Raw genomic sequence first — 21,154 nt, 5'->3', positions numbered from 1 at the left:
TTCTGTTTGTTGATAACACTGTTAATACACTATATTTCTTTGCTAATGCCACCTCTCAACATCAGCTGAAGCAGTTCAGCCAAAGTATATGTGTTTTATACATTTGTGCATTTGGTGTAGAACAGTTGGATCTTCTTTTCACATGAAATAGGTCTACTAGTCTGTTGGGTTTTATCTTGTGCCGGGGTGAGGACCTCATACTCTTTTAGGACGTGGTTCCTTCCTCCTAAGGCTGAGGTGAGGACTGCAGTTTGCCACAAGCAAAGAAACAATATCTGACATGATAGGCAATCATCAATGATTCACAAACTCTCGTCATGTTCTCTCTCGTTCCTATGCCCCCACCCCAAACACACACACACACACACACCCTAGGCTACAGCTTTCTTCCAGTGTCGTGGTATCACACAGCCCAAACAATATTGCGCTTTACAGAAGGCTAATGTTTTCATAGCAAATCCATTTTAATATGTGTACAGTATAACAAGGCAACTAATAATAACTTGATAATTACAATAAATGCATGCTCACATTGGATACATCAGATATGCGTGGAACTAAACTATCAGTTCAAGGGTAGTGTTTTTGTCAGTGTTACAGGAAAGTAATTTTCGAGTAGCTCAAGTCTGATGTATTTCGGTGGCAGTTAATAGTAACCACTCAACGGACGGGTGTTGGTGGTGTAAGCGGTACCTGGCGTCTCTCCTTTGGGACACAGAGGTGGGGTTCTTGTCTATTGTTTTCTATCCAAACCGCCGTCGCCTTGATGAGCTGTGGAACAGGGCGTCTTCGCCACGCCTCCCGGGTGACAACCAGTGTCGCCTTCCATCGCTGCTCTCCCCCCACCGTATTTCTGCGTGAAAATTGGCAGTTTCTGCTAAGTCATCATATTAGGTGGATTTATCCATCGGACACAGAACAGTTTTCTTTTCTTAGGGGGACCGAAGGGTTTTAATGCGTTTCTAGCACAGACACGTCCAGGGACACATGAGAAAGGTACGTTTCTGCGCATGGCGCGCTTCTGGACAACAGGTGTGTAGCGACCTTTTCCCCCAAGTTTGCGGTCATAGCCTACTCAGCGACTGCGGTGTGGTTGTATGCGGTGAAGTATGTTTGAATGATTTGTATGAATTGGCAATGTATTACTTCAAATCGTAAAATAATGACCCCACGACATCTATTTGTGACTGATTTGTCACTATTTATTTCCGACCTTGAAATAGGCTAAGTACTGGTCTACAAAATAGGCGATGCGTAATTAGGTCTCGTAGGTAGGCTACAGGCTAAGAGGAAAGAATAAATACTTTTTTCCTCTCTGCTACAGGTCGGTCCCCTGCTTTGTTCATCAGACCTACTAAATCTAACCAGAACTAAACAATCAACTTTGGAACATTTGAAAAGATACTTTGTTTTTGTTCTGTTGTGCAAGTCTGGATAGAGCAGACCGATTTTCTTTATTAATAGTGAATCATATAATTTAGTTTGTTTGTGACTGTATTGAGTAGGACTAATTTACTTGAAATTGCACAAGAAAGTTCACCATGAATGTTTGTCAATGGTGTGGTCTCTTTTCAGCATCTGCATTTTAGCAACGAATTAGTATACCTGCACAGGTAGACTTCAGAATTACAAAACTATGTAACGCATGCCTTCTCTCATCCACCATCCAGATAAGTGTCGTGACGAGTTTCAGTCCGTTCATAAGGGCAAGTGCATGTGACCGCCATGGAAATACCTGTTGTTGTGAAATACTCTCATACCTGTATTGATAAGATACCGTTCTGTCCACAACGAATGAGAGTACGTTGTATGTGTGTGGTTTTTTTTTAAGGTAGGCCTATGCGTTTTATGCTGACTTAGCGACTGGCAAATCAACAGTTCATGAGCTGACGAAATTGTTTCTCAAACGTCCTTTTGTGAAATTGGCAACTCTGTGCAAAGGAAACTTTTCGTAACATTTCTTGGTGAATGTGGTGTTGGGGCACAGAAACCGACCGCGTTGACTACCATGGCAAGTAACTCGATCAACAGGTGCTATGACCACACGCACTGCCAAATTTCTTCCGAATAAAATCGGTAAAATAACAAATAATCGTCAAACGTTGCATTCTCTGTATTGACCAGGAGAGCATGAACCCTTCTGTGACCGGTTGAAGTGTGTACGGATAGAGACTCACGCCAGCAGCACAGCTACTACACAAGACAAGACTGAGACATATTTCAGTGACAAACCTACAAGTCTTTCACTCTCTAACAGTAGGCCTTTACTACTATCACATAGATGAACATGGCAGCTCCATCAGACCTAGTTAGAATCTACCACATGAAAACATCACCTAAGTCAAAAGACAAATTACAGAGCTTATGTGTAGTAGTTTAGCAACAGTCACCCCCTCCCTCTCTATCTTATTCACTACCTGTATGTCAGTTGCAAATCATCCTACTACACGTGAAGGAACAGGAAACAGAAATCTTGCTGAACAGGTTTCTTTGTTAGTTCCCTATCACCCAGTCTCTGTGTAACTTGGGGGTGGAGCTTTGTGTGATGTTGAATGATTGTTATTACCTTATTGGCAACATGGTCAGTATTTTGACAACAAGTGATGCATGTTTGTAAGGAACACATGTTAGTGATATTTGTTCAGATAGGGGTTTCTTGCCAACAGTAGCAGCAATAGTTAAGTCAGTGGTTGTCGAAGGCTCACTGAGAAATCTGAAATGTAGGGACTGTTCTCCCGAACCTCAGTGTGCATGGTGTTAGGGTACAGCCACAGCATCTCGTGCCTCAAACATTGTTTTCTGTCCTGTCTTCCTGCTTTGGTTGGTAGCTGAATTAAAATGAGGGCCATGTTGTTAAATGCTATACGGGGAACCTGGCCATGGGAAAGCAGCTACACACAGCATGCATGCCTTTATTTATTTATTTGTGTCATGAGGGCAAGGAAATATCCTAACAGGAAAGTCAAATTCAGCCATGAAGCTGAATTGACATTTGGTGTCCATGTGATAAAGCATTTTATGCAGTGGAAACTGTTTTACTGGAATCTGTGGTGACGAATGGGACTGCAGGAAGCTAGATTGTTAAGTTAGATATTAAAAAATGCATTCCTGAAGTATTATCAGCAAGCTCAATGGTAGAGATACAAGCCAAATCACATATTATTCTGTACTGTCTGACAAAATACAGTTCCAGGTCATATTATCACAGAAATATTGTACGCAACACTTCTTTATCCTTTTGAACTAGCCTTATTCTTTGTCTCTTTCTTGAGAGAGTTAATAGATTGACCACAACAGTACATTGTCCGTTTTTCTTTTTAAAAGTTTGCTATTTCTTTCATGTCTGTTCTTAACTTAAATCCTGTCTTTTTCCAGCACTGTTAAGTTTAACACTATCCCACTCATGCACTTCTTGCCTGTCTGTCTTACAATTTCAGTGGATTTGAGTGAAGTGTAACCAAACCCTTCTATTCGTAACCCTAGTAGTGACGTCTCCCAGGAAGCCAGTAGACTACAGATGGTTTCCAGGCCTTTATTCAACAAATTCCTGTTTAGATTCTGTACAGGAGATATATAATTTCCACCTTGTTGTCAAGGTAGCCTAGTGTTTTATATGAATAATGGTGGCTACCTCCAGTTTTGGTTAAGTGATTAGGTGGGGTACTACAGAGGACATTAATTATTGTTTTTGACTTTGATTTTCAAGCACACCGGTTGGTACAGTGTCAGCTTCAGTTGAATTGGAATGAGCAGTCATGTACTTTGAGAGAAACTGCAAGCATAGAATTGCAAAAACAACGAATGATGGTGCCTACAACTTTGGAAACACTCAGCAGATTGTATAGTTAAGTTATACTTTTTCCAACACACATCAAGACAAAGCAAACTTATTCATAGCATTAATACATGAAGGTGAATCAATGTACTTAAACCAAAAATTAAAGCAAATGGCAAAGTACACTGCACATCAGTAAAATTAGAGCTAAGTTATATTTAACATGAATAATTCACACAGTTAAAGTCTTAGAGTATATGAAACATAGGTATTGGTATTGGTCAAATCACTTTTTAGTTGCTTTTGTTGACAAGCATCACATATTCAAACGGTTAAATTAGGTCACCTGCCATGCTGTGTAATGATAAAGGCAGAGTTGTATAAAGTAGAAGAAGAAGTACTCTTACTGATGTAATTACAACACTAGTGGTATAATATTACAGGGTTTCTTTCAACTTTATAATGTCATACTACTGGTGTTGTAAGTCATCTGTAAGAGTTCTGCTTCTGCTTTATACAACTCTGCATAAAGGGATACAAAAATGATTTGATGAAATGCTGGTTCAATCCTTAACTTACTTGTTACAAGACATTTTGCCTTCATTCTAATGTCTTTAAAAAGTCAAGATATAAGTGAAAAAAAACCTCACTCGGTGAAATGTGTTTTAGTTGTGGGGTAAATAGATCAAGGAAGTCCCATCTAACTAATCTTTTGTGGCAGAGGTCTGCATTGGAGGGTTATGAAGAAATTGGCATGTCTATCTATATTACTTCTATATGGAGGCTTTGACAAACATCGCACATACTGTAGGCTGTTGGCCAAGACAGAATTTCTCACGGAAATAGTTAAACATGCATTAAGCTTAATGTTAAACATTACATTTTTTATGCTTGTAAGTGTATGTAAGTGATGTATCACAGTGTAGGCTGCTGTTGACATTGTTTGTGCACCCAGTGACCTATTCAACTGTTGAATTCCTTTCTGCATGTACAAAGCGGATTCCAAAAAAGTTGGGACACTTTGTATTTTGTGAATAAAATCAAAATGCTGGCATTTTCAAAACATTCAATATGTTAATAAGGTAGAGCATTATGTACAGACAACATATCAGTTGTTCAAGTCAAGCAGAAATATTGTTTTGAGGTAATTATGTCATCATTTAAAATTTCACCCTTGCAACAAATCCCAAAAAAGCTGGGACGGGGCCAATAAAATGCTTTTTATATTGGATAAGACTAAACACAACACAAGGGATGACACTGAACAGTTAAATACTTTGACTGATAGCATCATTTTATTAAAAAATTAGGAATTTTGATGTGTGAGACATGATTTCAGCAGCTCAACTGATAGGTGTGTTCTTCAACTTGTTTACATTCTTGTTATGCTTAATATGTGGCATATCCTGTCTTCAAGAAAACTATTTTGTGACCCGTTTACTCATATGATGGAACCACACTGTTGGAACATAGTAGAGATTGAAATTTGCCACCATTATGGGGCAATATATAAAGGAGGTGCTCCAAAACATAATGCATTGGTAGCTATGTATGCTGTTTAAAGTCTGTATATATTATTCATCATTTATTTTAATGCTCTACATGAGTAAGAAGACCATAACCAAGGCACCTCTGCACCCCCTTACCATCATTAAGCTGTATTTCAGACTGTAATCAACAGTTCAGGGTTCCATGCACAGCTCCTAGGTGCTGGTAGATGCAGGAATGTTCAATACTTCAAAGGAAAGAAGTCTACCGCACACATTCTTGACTTTATGCTCGTTTTATTAGAGCGAACAACGCGTTTCGCCTCAGTGCGTCATCAGGCTCGCTCAGGTATAGGTATATATTCTGTATTTCAGACTGACCACTAAATCAAGCTGAAGTATTCATTTTCTATATAACCTGGAGGGTGCATGACTCCATGATTTTAAAAAAGGATGCAATATTTTCCATTCTGTAATCAGAGGGCAGTTTCACATGTGTCTTAGGTCCATCTAGAATGAGCTTTGTCGCATGCAACACTGTTTAATGTCTGCATCATGTGCATTTATCAAGTGTTGTGTTTATGGTCATTTTTTAGAGAGCTGTCATTGTTGAAGTGTCATAGTTTGTTTGTTGTGGACGAATATGTCATGATCTCATAACTCATGCAATGATTACACAGAGCTCTATATTACAGAAATTGGCCTTATATGCCTGCAATTTTGATAACTCAATCTTTTTGTGTAATAGATAAGTAATTAGTCCCTCAAAATCTTCACTACTGAGTGCCACAGCCTCTCTGTGATGGTATTTTATTTGTGCATTCATGCTGGCAGTCAATATAGTTCATTTTAAAATATTCTTCCCAGTGTTATTTTTAGAATTATCCCACTATTACAACATGTTTTGGCCCTGTCCCAACTTTTTTGGGAAACAAATCATGGGTCAAATTTTAAATGATGACATAATTACCTCAAAACAATATTTCTGCTTGACTTTAACAACTGATATGTTGTCTGCACATAATGCTCGACCTTATTAACATATTGAATGTTTTGAAATTGCCAGCATTTGGATTTTATTCACAAAATACAAAGTGTCCCAACTTTTTTGGAATCCGCTTTGTAGCAGCCATCTAAGGTAAGCGTACCCATTAAGCCCATGTACCCTTTAAGCCCACTTTCAACTTTGAGGTCAATTTAAGGAAAGGGAAAAGGTGGATTTTGTTGTTTATCACCCTATCCAATTAAAGGGTTTAGCAGGGATTAAAGTTTTCCGTCGCTATGACGGATTTCCGTCAACTGGATTTTCGTTTGGACGGATTTCCGTCCTTATAATTCATGTCAATTAATTTACAATTTTTACTTTCCAACTGAACTCAAATCGAGAGCACTCCTGGCCATGAGAAGGGGGCGAGAGGTGTGTTTGGTGCACGGATTTAGTTTTACACTCCAGCACAGGTTGTGTCATACAACAGATTCACTCAGTAGTTTTGAGCCATCCCCTGGTCTTCCGAGTTCCAAAAAAAAAAGTACACCAGCGGTCAACAATTCGGTTGCGGCGCAGCGCGAGAGATTAAAAAATCAAATAGCCAACATTGTTGCTGATGGCAGAAAAGAAAATAAGTGTAATACTATGTCTTTAAAGTGCAATGACAATCAATGGACTGATATTCCAATATGGGCTTATAATGCGCATGGAATGCATAGCTGGAAGAAGGTAGGACACGTATGTTTCCATTATCATTGCACCTGCCGTGGCGGATAGTTAGAAAAAAAAAGAATAGTTTACTTCGACTGCGCATGATGTCCTTTTCATGAAGAGTTTTTCTTTTAAGCATTGTGACTTTTACTAACATTATTCATAGCCCCAATGGGACGGCTATCATTGGCAGCTAGCTAGAATATACCATGCGTAATAACATGCGTTTCATCCTCAAAGTTTAGCGCGTTTGACTGACTACGTGTAGAACTAGCTTTAGTTGTCTTTCTGACAACGGATAATTTACAATCTCACCTGTAATCATAGCATATTAACTTTGTTGTTGCCGATATATTTAAGAAATAAGTTGAAAATGGGTTGCATTTTACAGGGGTCACGGAGGCTATCCCTGGCAGAGCCAATATTTTATGCCACGTCTTGTTCTGGGAAGCAGTGTTCTCATGGGTGGTCAATAATTGCCGTTTCGGTGTTTGTTTCACTTTCAAGGCTTGTTGTAGGCTACTCTGTGATGCTATTTTGCTAACTGGAATAGTGTGCAGCAACAGTTGTGTGTGCTCGTTTTTGAGTGGCTCAATGCCTGTGCCCATCTTCTCGGACTATGAGCTTCGTTTGAGTTCAGTTATTTGCGCACTGCGCACTCAGGAGTGATAGGTGGGTGATTTGTCTTGATTCGAGTGGGCAGTTGCGCGACAAGCTTGGGAAAGTGTGCTACTTTTGTTATATAGACGTATGTCTGACTGTGTCGTGTCTGCTTGCGTCGTGTCAGCTTGTAGGATAGAACATGAGTGCGTGTAGTAATCGGGGACGTTTTTTAAATCAGTGGTAAGCGTGTGCCTGGCACCGCACAACGAGAAGCAAAAAAGTAGGCTACCGGTAGGCATAGGTTTTCAAAACGGTATAACACAAGAGGTAGACTACCGCACCCTGTTTGTAAACATCAACAAGTTATTTGTAACAGGACGAATAGTGAAAAACATACAAAATAACCAACTAGTTTAAATGTCAGAAATACAACTGCAAGCAATGCGCACCAGTGCTTTCACCAGAACAGTGTTTGCCCATTCTGATGGGAAAGACAAAATATAGCCTACTACTACAACAAAAAAAACATAATGGGATCACTGTATCAACGCATTGCAATTCCAAGTCAATAATTCTGTGATATCAGCTAGACCATTTTGAAGCAACACTTAATGTGAATCCATTCTGCATAATGTTTTGAACAATTCATAAACAATGGGTAGAAATAAGAGGAAATAACCAAAACATGCCCCAAATTGCAATTCAATGTTTGCAGTCTGATATAGTATCCATTATCCCTCCATTCTCGGCCAGTTCTAGTCAATCTGGTGGCCTAGGCCTGCCCCCTTTCCCTCTTTCCTTTTTTTGTATTTAGAAATTGGCATCTGTAAACATAGCATAGCATCTGATCTAGTACCTACAGGTACATTCATACTGAGTGTGTATATAGGCCTACTGAGTGTATAATGAATATTCATTACCTCCGCCAAGGAGGTTATGTTTGTTAATGTGAAGTGTAAAGTGTTATGTTGGTTGAAGTTCTGATTTTGTGGCACTTTCTGGTATTACTGGCGCCCTCAAGACATAGGTCTATTTTGCTCTAGGCGACAACCCTGTCTGCCTATGCCTAGTGCTGGCCTGGCACCATTCCTTGCATAAAACCAGTGTATGTTTCGTTATGAGGGCAGAGCCTGGCTACAGTGGTTTTCGTTGGGTTACGGAGTGATACTCGATCGGGTGCCTAACCGGTAAAAAAGTTCAGTCAGATGACTTTTTTTTGCTTTAATCCCTGGTTTAGTAACTGACAAAATGTTTTTTATTGCAAACAAATCACATTTTTTATCGTTGAGTTATCCCCGTCCAAGTGAATCCTGTCTCAGGACTACTGACAAGAAGTCGCCTCAAAACTTTGCTGTTTTGGGACATGTCAGAAATCATAGAATTCCAGCTAGTTCAAGTCAAATGTTTGAAAAATACTTTCATATTTAGTGAACCAAGAGGTAAATGTAATGATTTGTATATATATACATGCAGTGTTTTACTAAATTATAGCATTTCCCTTCAAATGGAAAGATGTGTTTTATGAGCGAGCAAACGCCGATATTCTCTTGATACAACCACACACCATCTTTATCTTACTCTACCGTAAGACTTAAGGTGGTTAGGTATGAATTCTAAGCATATTCCAGTTTGTTTGGCATTGATCTTTAAAGAAATGCATCATTAAATGTTTTGTGGAGTTGATTATTTCCATAAAATAGCTTTTTGTATAGGCGGGCTTAATGGGTACTAGGTGGGCTTAAATGGTACACCCCATTGAAATGCATGCAAGTTGGCATGCATGCTAATGAAAAATGCCTTTGAGGGACATAAAAAGTGCTGTACAATCTCAAGTTGTTGGTTTAAAAGGTGTAATGTAATGAACTAACAATAATCAATAAGAAAAAATAAATTTCTCTGTTTGGATGAAGAATTTTATGAAGTATATGAAGTAAGAGATGCTGTAAGGTTTTATGCATTATTTTTTGAGCAAATCTTACATTTTGGAAGAATATTTTGGTCTGAAACCATTTATGCCATGTAGGCTCACTGTTTAAACTCAACTCACACACCTCACCAGGTATTTTGATAGAGAAATAACTATATGAGCTTATTTGGAACACAAGTGGGCTTAAATGGTACCAAAGGTACCATTTAAGCCCATTCAGACTTTTCACTTTTCTCGTAAAAAATCTTCATATTGTACTTTGAAATATTCATCAACTCAGTGATAAACATTGAGAAGAGAGGTAAATCTTACTATTTAAGAAATCATTTCACAAAAAAATTGTGTGAAGATGATTGAAAAATAAAGAAATTTAGATTTTGGTGGGCTTAATGGGTACGCTTACCTTACTTTACTATAGTGACCTATCTTACTGCACACGTCACTTACCTCTGCTCATAGTTAAGGATTGGAAGTATTTGCATACATTGTTTGCCAATGTCCATAGGCAAAATCACTGATACTGAAACTGTTTATATACTAAACCTACCTATCTGCTTTTGCCTAAATTGTCAGGGAGAGACTTAATAATGAGGAAATTCCTGTAGATTGCTCCAACCAGTTAAAAGCCATGTAACAATCACCAAGACTCATAGAAAGATCCGCCTTGATCTTTGTCCTTTTGGAGTTAGCACACACACTGAATAAATAAGAGCCTCGGGAGAGGGTGAATCAGTCACTTATTATACAAATGGGCCATCGACACACCCTGAGTTAAACCCCCTGTACAAATTCAACCTCTTTTCTGACATAATATTTGTAAAAAGATGTGTGCATTTTTCAAGCTGTTAATCAGTCTATGCGTGGCATTGGGTTGGGAATGATAAAATGTAACCTAATGGAAATTTCCAAGCAAAGTGTGTCATACTAAGGCTTTTTAGGCCCACAGAGAACTGTGCCGGTGCACGTTGCTGCACTTAATATTGACTGATGTGTTCACATTGAAAAAAGACGAACCAGAAAACACTCCTTTTTTCCCACACAAAACAGTGGTGACAACATAGACATCAGCTGGTCATCTTTGTCACTGGCATAAAATAACAATGTGGTATGCGTCTGAGTCGCTCATTGTTAAGCACAGTGGAACTGATGTGGGAACCGACACCATTATGGGGGGACTGTAAAAAGCTACATTGTCAAATCCTGAGTGCAGAAGGTTACAAAGTCTCGTACATATTAGGCCTTGCCACTCTATAGTCACTCTGCTGTTTCATTTTCGTTATTACTGATTAGCCAATATAATAACCTTAATCGGTAGGCATAATGTACAAGATAGTAATCTGTGGAGTCTGTTAAGTCAGGTTTTGAATGTGTTAACTTACTGTATAGTTTTGTATGTCATGATGAACCATGTGCCATAGTTGAAGAAGCTATGCTAAGCAAAGTAAAGTGTCTTAAAAATGTATCTCTTCCTGCCCATCTTTCTTTCTTTCTTTCTTTCTTTCTTTCTTTCTTTCTTTCTTTCTTTCTTTCTTTCTTTCTTTCTTTCCTTCTTTCTTTCTTCAGCCATGAAGCCCTTGCCTGCCATTACGTCGCTGCTGCTGTTGTTTTTCAACTGGTCCTGGGCTGCCAAAATTGTCGTCGTGCCTCCCATCATGTTTGAGAGCCACCTGTACATTTTTAAGACACTGGCCACTGCCCTGCACGCTGACGGCCATGACACGGTCTTCCTGGTGTCGGAGGGCCGGGAGGTGCCGGAGTCGGAACACTACAGGCTCCAGCGCTATCCTGGCATCTTCAACAGCTCCACGGCTGACGACTTTCTGCAGTCCAAAGTGCGCAACATTTTCTCCGGCCGTCTGACTGCTCTGGAGCTCTTCGACATCTTGGACCATTACTCGCAGAACTGTGACGCAGTCGTGGGCAGCGAGGCTGTGATGGCGCAGCTCAAACAGGAGAGTTTCGACCTGCTGCTGGTCGACCCCAACGAGATGTGTGGCTTTGTCATTGCACACATCCTGGGTGTGCAGTACGCCGTGTTCAGCACAGGACTGTGGTATCCAGCAGAAGTGGGCGCCCCTGCACCCCTCAGCTATGTCCCAGAGTTCAACTCGCTGCTTACAGATCGCATGACCTTGCTGCAGCGCGTGGTCAACACGGCTGTCTACCTGGTGTCTCGCTTTGGAGTTCAGTATCTCGTGCTGCCCAAGTACGACCGCATCATGAAGAAACACAACATAGAGCCAGCTGTCAGCATGCATGACCTGGTACAGGGCAGCCGTCTGTGGATGCTGTGCACAGACATGGCCCTGGAGTTTCCCAGGCCCACTCTGCCTCACGTGGTCTACGTTGGAGGCATTCTCACCAAGCCTCCTAATCCTCTTCCTCAGGTGAGCTGAAAGTGCATGGTGTGTCACCAAACCGTCTTCATATTATATCCGACATAATACATAATATTACCACCGACCAAAAGGTAGGTCACTCATTTAAAATATTATCATAAATGAGTGGCCTAGGTTTTGGTCAGTGGTAATACTGGTAATACCTGAATTTATTGGGAATTGGGAGCGTAGAATTTATTGGGCATTTTATGACATTATGTGTGTGACTGTGTTCTGTTGGTATTCATTTTGTTTTGTTTTGTTTTTTTTTTTGGGGGGGGGGGGGGGGTTTGGCCTTATTATTAACTTATAGGACAGTGTGAGAGTAGACAGGAAATGACTGGGAGAGAGAGATGGGGCAGGGTTGGGAAATGACCCTGGCCGGACTCGAACCGGGGTCCCAGTGGGCAATGTAAGCCCAAATGTGGGGGGCTTAGCGTGCTGCGTCACAGCGCCCCTCCCCCCCTCTGGTATTTATTTTGATATTATGATTTCATTTATTCATTTAATTTATTGTTTATTTGACAGGGACAGTGCACAACATACAATTGAGCCAGAGTATAGCCCTAAGGCTAATTTTCATCTGTAGTCCCTGGACAGGAAGGTGGTAAGATAAAAAGGGATTAAAATTAATAATGATACAAAAAACATGATCTGGTGTTCAAGTTATCTTTTGGTATTTTGCCAGCACACATTCGACAAATATTATTCTGTCACATTGTAAAGGGAATGCCAAAGTGTTTTTATACACATCAGCAGCAAAGCCAGTGTGTTCAGGGACATAATCTCTGGGTTGATTTATTTATAGTTGTGTGAATTTGTGATTTTTGAATACGCACTAACAAACCAATAAGGTTCATTTTGAATCTTTCTTCCCTGTGAGTTAAGTACCAGGCATTAGCCTGTTCCTGATCTGTTCCTCATGCAGGTGTACAGGTACATGCAATGCATAGGTTGATATATTCCATGCTGAGGTTTGAGTTTGATATTGACAGGAATTGTTTTTGTGTAGACCCTCAGCATACACCTTTCCACCACTGGAATGTTGTAATAGTCACTGAAAGAACTTAACTACCATAGTACTACACCACTACGACAGTACACAGGGCCTTTAGTAATATATTACGACTTGGTCAATGGACATCTTTACCAGTTTGGAGAACCCTAGGGGTAAGTTATGTGGTTTAAGTTAATTGGGGGCACATGGACAAAATGAAGAACTGACTCATGACTGTAGTGTGTCAATTTAGTTTCAACTCCTGGGGTGTTTCTTTTTACTAGAATACTGGGATGATTGCATTGGTTAGTAATTGATAATATTTCAGTAGATTGTCATTCCTGTTCCAGAAAGTTTAAACAAATTATGGCAGAGATAGTGAACTGTACTGTATGTCATTGTCATTGTGGTGCTGAAAGGAGAAGATTGTTCTTAGCTTAAAGACATTTGATGACAATGTTCTGCAGTCTTGTTAGTGCAGAAGATGCAAAATGTTTTAGTGATCTGATCATCTGCCACTGGTGATCATCTGCCACTTCCACAGTTAATGTGGAAAGGAGATTTTGGTAGCATTTGATACCTAGCCAACCCCCACCACCCCTATCCCAGGGGGTTTTCATAGTTTTGGGCCTGATTTTGTCCCAGTGACCACCATTCAGCAGTAGTCTTGAGCAGTAGTCCAGTAAGAGATTGAGCAGTAGTCCGCTCACAGTCCACTGTCTTTGCGTATGTGCACTCTAGTTCAAACCAAGCATTGGAAAGGTGATTTAAATTACTTTCAATGTGGCATGGTTGTTGATGCCAGAAATCGCAGAGACTCACCAAAATTAGCCTGTAAGATTGGAAACATTGCCTGCTGTGATGAGTCTCAATTTCTGCTAGCACAACGGATGGCAGGGTCAGAATTAGGCATCAACACCATGAAAATATGGATTGTCCCTGCCACATGGATTGACCCTGCACTTCAGGCTGGTAGATAGTGTTGAGGATATTTTCTTGGCACACTTTGGGCCCCTTAGAACCAATTGGGCATTATTCTGGAGGCAAAAGGCGGTCCGACATGCTACTAGTAAGGTGCAAAGTGGACAGTGAATGTACAGTATTTGTAGTAGTTACTAGCAACTCACAGACCAACGATATTGCCATGGGCCACCAGTGTGCCACGGACTACTGTTTGAAAACCCCTGTCCCATCCTATGCCTTTTGTGAAATTTCTGTAATGTCTGTAATGTTTAGTATGGTACGTAGGGATACCACTTTTTTGAAAACCGATACAAGTAAGAGTACATTAATGTGTGTACTTGCCGATACCGAGTACCGATACCGATACCTTTTGACCACCAAAATACAATGAAAATAAATGCATGGCCTTGTTTTTTTCTGCCTGTGATATTTGTATTGTCCATTTCCAGGTAGATTTAAATGTTAGTAAATGTATGAGGTGGCACTTTTTTCCATGCTGATTTCAAGTCCACAGAACATGACAAGATTTTGCATTGTTTTGAGTAATAGTAGTACTCGTAGCTGGTATCGGCAAGTGCTTGACGAGTACGAGTACGAGTATAATGAGCAGTATTGGGAGCCGATACCGATACCAGTATTGGTATCGGTGCATCCCTAATGGTACGTTAGTTGTCAAAGCATTTTTGCGGCCTTAAGCATTTAAGAAGCACATCTGCCAATGATCTGCTTATTACTCCTTCAGCTACTACAGAGCACACTGCATTCAAAATCCAGCATTAATTTATATCCTTGGTATTAAATCACAACCATTCTCCATCAACTCTCCACCCCCTCCACATGTAAGTTATTCCATGGGTGATAGGGCATTTAGTGTGCCAGGACCAAAACTATGAAATAGTGCTGCACTTGCAGTGCTGTACTTCACGTTTCCCCTTTACGATTATGCTCATATCACCATATCTTGTCATCCTGGCCTTCCAATAATATTTGTTTTGTTTGATGGAGCGTTTTTTTGTGCCAGTTGATTCTCTAGGCCAGTAAGCTTATGTGTGCCTCATTTGCGGCAAATTTCTCAAGCGTGTATTTCCTTCATAAGTCTCCGTGGTTTAGCTCTGAAGGGTCAGCGTGGTTGGCCTTGTCTTCTCTGTTAGCCTGGTGTGGTTGCATTCACACCACGTTTCAGTGACAGCTTCAGTGTCCCATATGTCAGCCAGATACAATTTGTGAGGTTTTTGGTGAAAAATCTGACAAATTCTACTTGCGTATTAACCTGTTAAGACACAGCATTATAAATGTGCTGTTACCAGAATGGCAATGACCAATTTATAGTGCATTACTAAAGACCCTGTGCACTGTCATAGTAGTGTAGTACTATGGTAGTTAACTTTTCAATGACTATTACAGCGTGCCACTGGAGGTACGGCGTGCATTAAGGGGCTAATATTGGTGTAGTATTGGGAACTGGTGTTTCTTCACATGAAGTCAGCCATTCTTTCTAATGTTTGTCGTTACACTCATATTTAGGCGGCATTGGCAGATCTGGCATGAAGGGTTCAGAAAACACTGCAGATAAACGTGTAGGCACACCGTACACTACACACAGCTAACTAAGAAGATGTAGTACACTCAAGGTAATTTGGGGCTTTGCTGTTTTACGCTTTTTCTGGTTGAGTGGCTTTAGTACGGTACTTTTGACCTCCAAATGCTTGTGTGACTTGTGAGGTCAGGCAAGCTAGAAAGAGATGTGAAAGGGAGGGAGGGAGGATGGGAGTCTGAGGGAGGCAGCAATGTCATACGTCAGCAAACTCCCTGATCCACATTGCTAGCCCACATCAGTGACAGAGCAGCGGCTCACATCAGAAGGTTCTTGCCGTATGCTGTAACAGACAGAGAAGACACTGTAGTGTAGCGCGTCATGTCTCTTCTTACCTGGATTAAGCAGTAGTGGGTGCTTCTGTTGTGAGGGCATACTATTAGTAATGCACCATGCTGAATGCTAATATGCTATAAAAATTATATTCAAATAGTGTGCCTACATGGCTTTATTTGAAATGTTAAGCTACAAGTGTGCTGGTTGATGCTGCATTAAGAATTCAGCATGAGCTTTAGGTCATTTTGGAGTGTGTGTGACCCAACACAAAGCGTTCGTTATCTGCAGTGCGTGTGTGTTAGTGTGCAGATCAATTGGGTGAATGGGAGTGTGGGGGGATTCAAGGCCCTCCGTTGCGATTTTGGAATACCAGCCCCCCAAAAGAGGCATTGTGCATACGCGGGGCATTATGCGGGTGTGTGTGCGTGTGGAGTGTGTATGTGTGTAAATGTGCCCATTGTTTAGCGCGGACCATGGACACTGGGCTCTGTGTGTCGGGTCACCATTCAGTGCCAGGGGAAAGATGGCAATAGCTCTGCAGCTGGATCTCCTCAAATGCAGCAGAGCTAACTGCTAACCAGCTAACAAAGCTGAAAGAAAGCGCAACAACAGACATGCTAACCTACAACAAAGCCATACAACCCTAAAATTCCTAGTTAACCCATCTTGTGGAAATGTTACACATTTCGTAATTAGACGACTGTTCAAATTCAGTCAAAAGCAATGTGGCCAAAGCAATGTGACCAATGTCACCAAGAACCAAACAAGAGTATTTTCCTCTATAGCCTCTCTACTCTCACGACATCACCATCACTTCCATCTCTTCCCCTCCTCAAGGCATGTCAGAAGGACTACTATTTGTCACTTCCTCTGCCTTGCTGCCTGTTTACTGGCAGGGATAGTGCACTAATATAGATGCTTAAGCGAGGAACCAGTCACGATTATGTGAGGCACTAGTATGGCCGCACACCCCCTGCAGTATCGTCGCAGTGTGCTCCTGAAACGTTAGCCAGTCAATTCGGAGCGCCAGATAAGGCCATCAGCCATATTACTTTCACATATCTGGTTGCCTCAGACAAGACAGACTACTCCTACTGTTGAACTCTTGTGGAGCACCTAGTCTGTGAGAAAGCCTCTGGGAACTACAATGGACCCATTTCTACCTTTTCAGAGAGCCGACATGGCTTTCATTACTGTGTATGAGCACCCTGTTTTATGGCTAATTTCAGTGCAAGAACTCAATGACTCTTATGGGCTATGACAAAATGACAATAATGGCAAACCTGTCTTAGAAGTTGGTCAATTATGGATGCTGCAGTTGTATAGGCTATTTTGTATGAAATGATAGGAAATTGAAATACATGGAATCTATTAAAGGTGCACTGTATAATATTTTAGTAGTTTATTTCCAGAATTAATACTGCCCATTCACAACTGTTACCTTTTTTTATTACTTACCACCACCACCAAATTCTAAGTATTCTTCAGTAGCCCCTTAATGCGCACCGTACCTCCAGAGGCACCCTGTAATAGTCATTGAAATGTAACTACCATAGGACTACAATACTATGACATAACACAGGGCCTTTAGTAATGCACCACGACTTGGTCATTACCATAGTGGTAACAACAAATGTATAAAGCCGTGTCTTAAGGGGTTAAGACTGGAAAAACTGCACTTTTCATACATGAAAAGGGGGATCTTCTCCATTGTCCGCCATTTTGAATTTCCAGAAATAGACATTTTTAGCTCTAAAACTGTATCTTAGTCACACTACTGAATATGATGGTACTTTATTATCTAGTAAATATTCATGAAAAGATCAAATTTGGCAGTAGACAGCACAGTGTCAATGAGCAGCATAGTTGCAATACCTACTCTGGCCACCAGTGCACCTTACAGCAAACATGATGGCCCATGAAAACTGGAATGATAATCAGGAGTGTTATACATTCTGTTTTGAAATTCATTGTTGAATTTGAGATATGTTTGTCTTTCACTGGTTTTGTAGTAACTTAACTAGATATATTGAACACTCAATGCTGTTGCTCTTATCAAAGACGTTTGATATCACTGCACTGCAGACAATGTTTATTACAAAAAAAATGTACACTCTTAGTGATAACACTCGTAGTGATGAAGTAGCATTTTTTTTAAACTTGACTGCAGTACAGTAACTGTCTCTAACGTGTGTTTGTGTCTTCTCCTCTAGGAGTTTGATGACTGGTTGAAGGACACAGAGAAGGATGGCTTTATGGTCGTGTCATTTGGTGCAGGAGTGAAGTATCTGTCAGATGACATCGCTCACAAATTAGCCGGAGCTTTGGGACGGCTGCAACAGAAAGTCATCTGGAGGTACACAGTCTTTCTATTTTCCACTGGTGTTAACTCATCGTGATACCATTTAGTTAATCTTCATTGGCTGAACAAAATGTATTGTTGAGTTCAAATGCCAGAAGGTGTTTTCCAAAAATGGCAGCCCTAGTGGTGGGCTTCCCTTGTAAACCTCTCTCACACCAAAATCAAACAGTTCCATCAAATATGTATTCTAACCACACGTCCTGAATTGTTTTTCAGGCAGCCAGTAAGCTGATTCAGAGTAATAGTCCTATCATCACAATTTCCTAGGTCGCTCAAACAGCCAGTGATCACAGATGAAAGACCCTTGACGAGCTGCTGACATGCAAAATAAAATAGAATACAAAGAAATAACCCATTAACATTAAACTCGTACAAGATCAACAATTCAGATTCCTTATAGTATTGCCTTATTTGAATTAAGATAGGGCTTTGCGATACAGTGGTGAACTTCTGTGTAGCCTACAATAATTAAGGTGTAATGACTTCAATAAGAAAATCAAAAGGCACTTTCAAGTTGACTAGTGTGTTGTGACTGCAAATGCGGGACACGTTGGTCTGTTAACAACCAATGAGGAAGCACTGGTGACATGGACACAGGTTTGATATCACTGCACTGCAGACAATGTTAATTGTAAATACAGTTACACTGAGGGTCTTTTTACATTAGCACTGGTATAACTGCCCAGATGTTGATGAAGATATTTATAGTTTGATGCAACTTTTTTGGTGCGTTTTTACATCAGCATGGTTCTTCACCTGGGCTGTAAGTTGTGAGCTATGTCCCCTGACAACATTGTCTGACAAGGAGGCTTAGACCTTCTGAAACGCATTCTCAGTTTAATGTATGAATGCCTTGTTAAATGTCAGCAATGTGTATGTCAATGTCTTTGCATAGGATAGAGAGAAATTGCATAGTCAGGTCTGTCGAGGCGTCTTTCATAAGTGATCACTATCCAGAACATTACAGTTAATTCAGTAGAAAATGCCCAACATTCACAGAAATGCCAAATTCAACTAGCCTACTAAAACCTCTGAAATGTCTCTTTCTCTCTCCCTGTCTTTTTCTCTTTCTCTCTCTCTCTGCTTTATGTACAAGGTGTCACTGTGCAAGAACAGCCCAGAGTTTGGTTTGTTTCTGCCACTTAAGGGGAAATCTCCATATTATTAACATCAGAGCTTCAAACACCTTAGTTCACTAGACTTTTGTTCAGCCAAATCGTCTCTAGTCAAAAATGTTCTAGTTTCTGCGGTCTCACTCGACTTGAATGTAGCCCTGCGACCTGCAAAGATTTCAACTAAGATCTGACTAACCTCTGTGCGCACTGCACGCCCTTAGTCATGTGCTCAAAGATGATAACATCATGTGATGGATGTAACCCTACGATTGTGGTGCTTCTGTATAGTAAGTAGGTGAGGGAGCCAAATGAGGATTTATAACTCTGTGTGTGTGTGTGTGTCTGTGTGTGTGTGCGTGTGCGTGTGTGTGTGTGTGTGTGTGTGTGTGTGTGTGTGTGTGTGTGTGTGTGTGTGTGTGTGTGTACTACACCACTCTGGCTTCGTGAGGCCATTGCTATTGGAGCACACCCACACGCTGGGGCCCAAATCCTGGACCCCACATGTTTTGACCCCTTTTTCTGGGGTAGTTTTGTTGTTACTGGTCAAGTAAAAGTGTAAACATTTCCTCACTGACAGGTTAAGGTTAGGGATTGTTTTGGTTTGGCTTTAGCATTCCTTAGCTATCGTTAGGGTTAATATGAATGGAACGGCCCCACAAAGATAGGAAGGGCCCCACAAAGATATTAAGGTTGGGCTGTGTGTGTGTGTGTGTGTGTGTGTGTGTGTGTGTGTGTGTGTGTGTGTGTGTGTGTGTGTGTGTGTGTGTGTGTGTGTGTGTGTGTGTGTGTGTGTGTGTGTGTGTGTGTGTGTGTGGTGTCTTTGGCAGCGCAGTGTGTCTGAATTGTCCCTTTGACTTGTTGCGAGTGAATCTAGCCTTTGTTTGTGATGTCCGATCTATGTTCTGATATAGTTGCGTTTCTGTGTTGCTCAATGAGCAGCAGAACCAACTAATGGGAAAAGATATACGGATGCCCATGCTTTTATTTTAAGACTGCAAAAAACACAGTTCAGTCCCTCCCTTCTTCTCCCAGGTTTTCCGGAGTACCTCCCAGCAATTTGGGGAACAATACAAAACTTGTAGACTGGATGCCGCAGAATGATTTGCTGGGTAAGTGCGTTGGAACTATTACCCACTGACACACTCTCTGTCTCTCACACACACACATACACATACACACACACACACACACACACACACACACACACACACACACACACACACACACACACACACACACACACACACACACACACACACACACACACACACGTACACCTATGTTCCATTCCACGGCAAGTAAAGAAATTACATAGGATTTATTGTGCCCCCTTCAAGTAGGCCATTCTTTATTTTGTGTGTGGGGAGGTGTGTGAGGGGGTGGGGGTGACATGGAGGACGTCTTTCACGTTCTCTTTTCCGCTCAGACCATCTTTGCCAACAATATGAGTTTTGTTTGAGAGAGCACAAGGCCTGTCCTCTGTCTTGGTTTGTATTTTTGAGAGGCTTATAGTCTAAGCATGTCCCTCTCTCACATGGTCTTCATCTCACACCAGGCCACCTAGGCCTGTGGCCCTTTTCTCGCCTTTCGTTCTTGTATGCTTCCGTCAACTTGCCTGCCCATAATTTACATACGTAAAATTGACATTCCTTAGTAAAAGTAGAAAGATGAATGTATTGTGACTAAATTGCTGGTTACTTTCTTATGTCTGCCAAGTGCCAACTCACTGATTCTTGAGAAAGTGGCTAAAACAGGTTGTAATGTTGACAGAAAAAAACAAAGTGAATTACAAAATTATATGGTATATCCTCGTAGACTAAGGTCTTGGCTTTTCAGAAATGCACAAGGCCAATCTCCCCATTATGTATTTTTTTCAGAAATCAGGCTTTTCTCCGATCATACCTTGTTTTTTGTCAACACCGTCAGACACAATTAAAAGTAATTAAAACTGTATTGATTTGGTTGCATATGTATTATT

The 21,154-nt window shown here is 40.8% G+C and overlaps 1 protein-coding gene across 1 annotated transcript in view; it reads left to right on the top strand.

Annotated features, from left to right (window-relative positions):
- The first annotated feature begins 725 nt into the window (after positions 1-725).
- Positions 726-21,154, top strand: part of ugt8 (UDP glycosyltransferase 8) — a 25,811-nt gene continuing 5,382 nt past the window's right edge. Inside the window, exons 1-4 of the mRNA XM_063219841.1 lie at positions 726-996; positions 11,055-11,878; positions 17,913-18,055; positions 20,209-20,285. Coding sequence (XP_063075911.1) covers positions 11,057-11,878; positions 17,913-18,055; positions 20,209-20,285 — 1,042 coding nt within the window. The 5' untranslated portion in view covers positions 726-996; positions 11,055-11,056. The remainder of the gene's footprint in view (positions 997-11,054; positions 11,879-17,912; positions 18,056-20,208; positions 20,286-21,154) is intronic.

The sequence above is a fragment of the Engraulis encrasicolus genome, chromosome 16 (assembly GCF_034702125.1).
Source record: "Engraulis encrasicolus isolate BLACKSEA-1 chromosome 16, IST_EnEncr_1.0, whole genome shotgun sequence".
Taxonomy (NCBI): Eukaryota; Metazoa; Chordata; class Actinopteri; order Clupeiformes; family Engraulidae; genus Engraulis; species Engraulis encrasicolus.
Note: the sequence above shows the minus strand (reverse complement) of the source record. Positions and strands in the feature narration are given on the sequence as shown.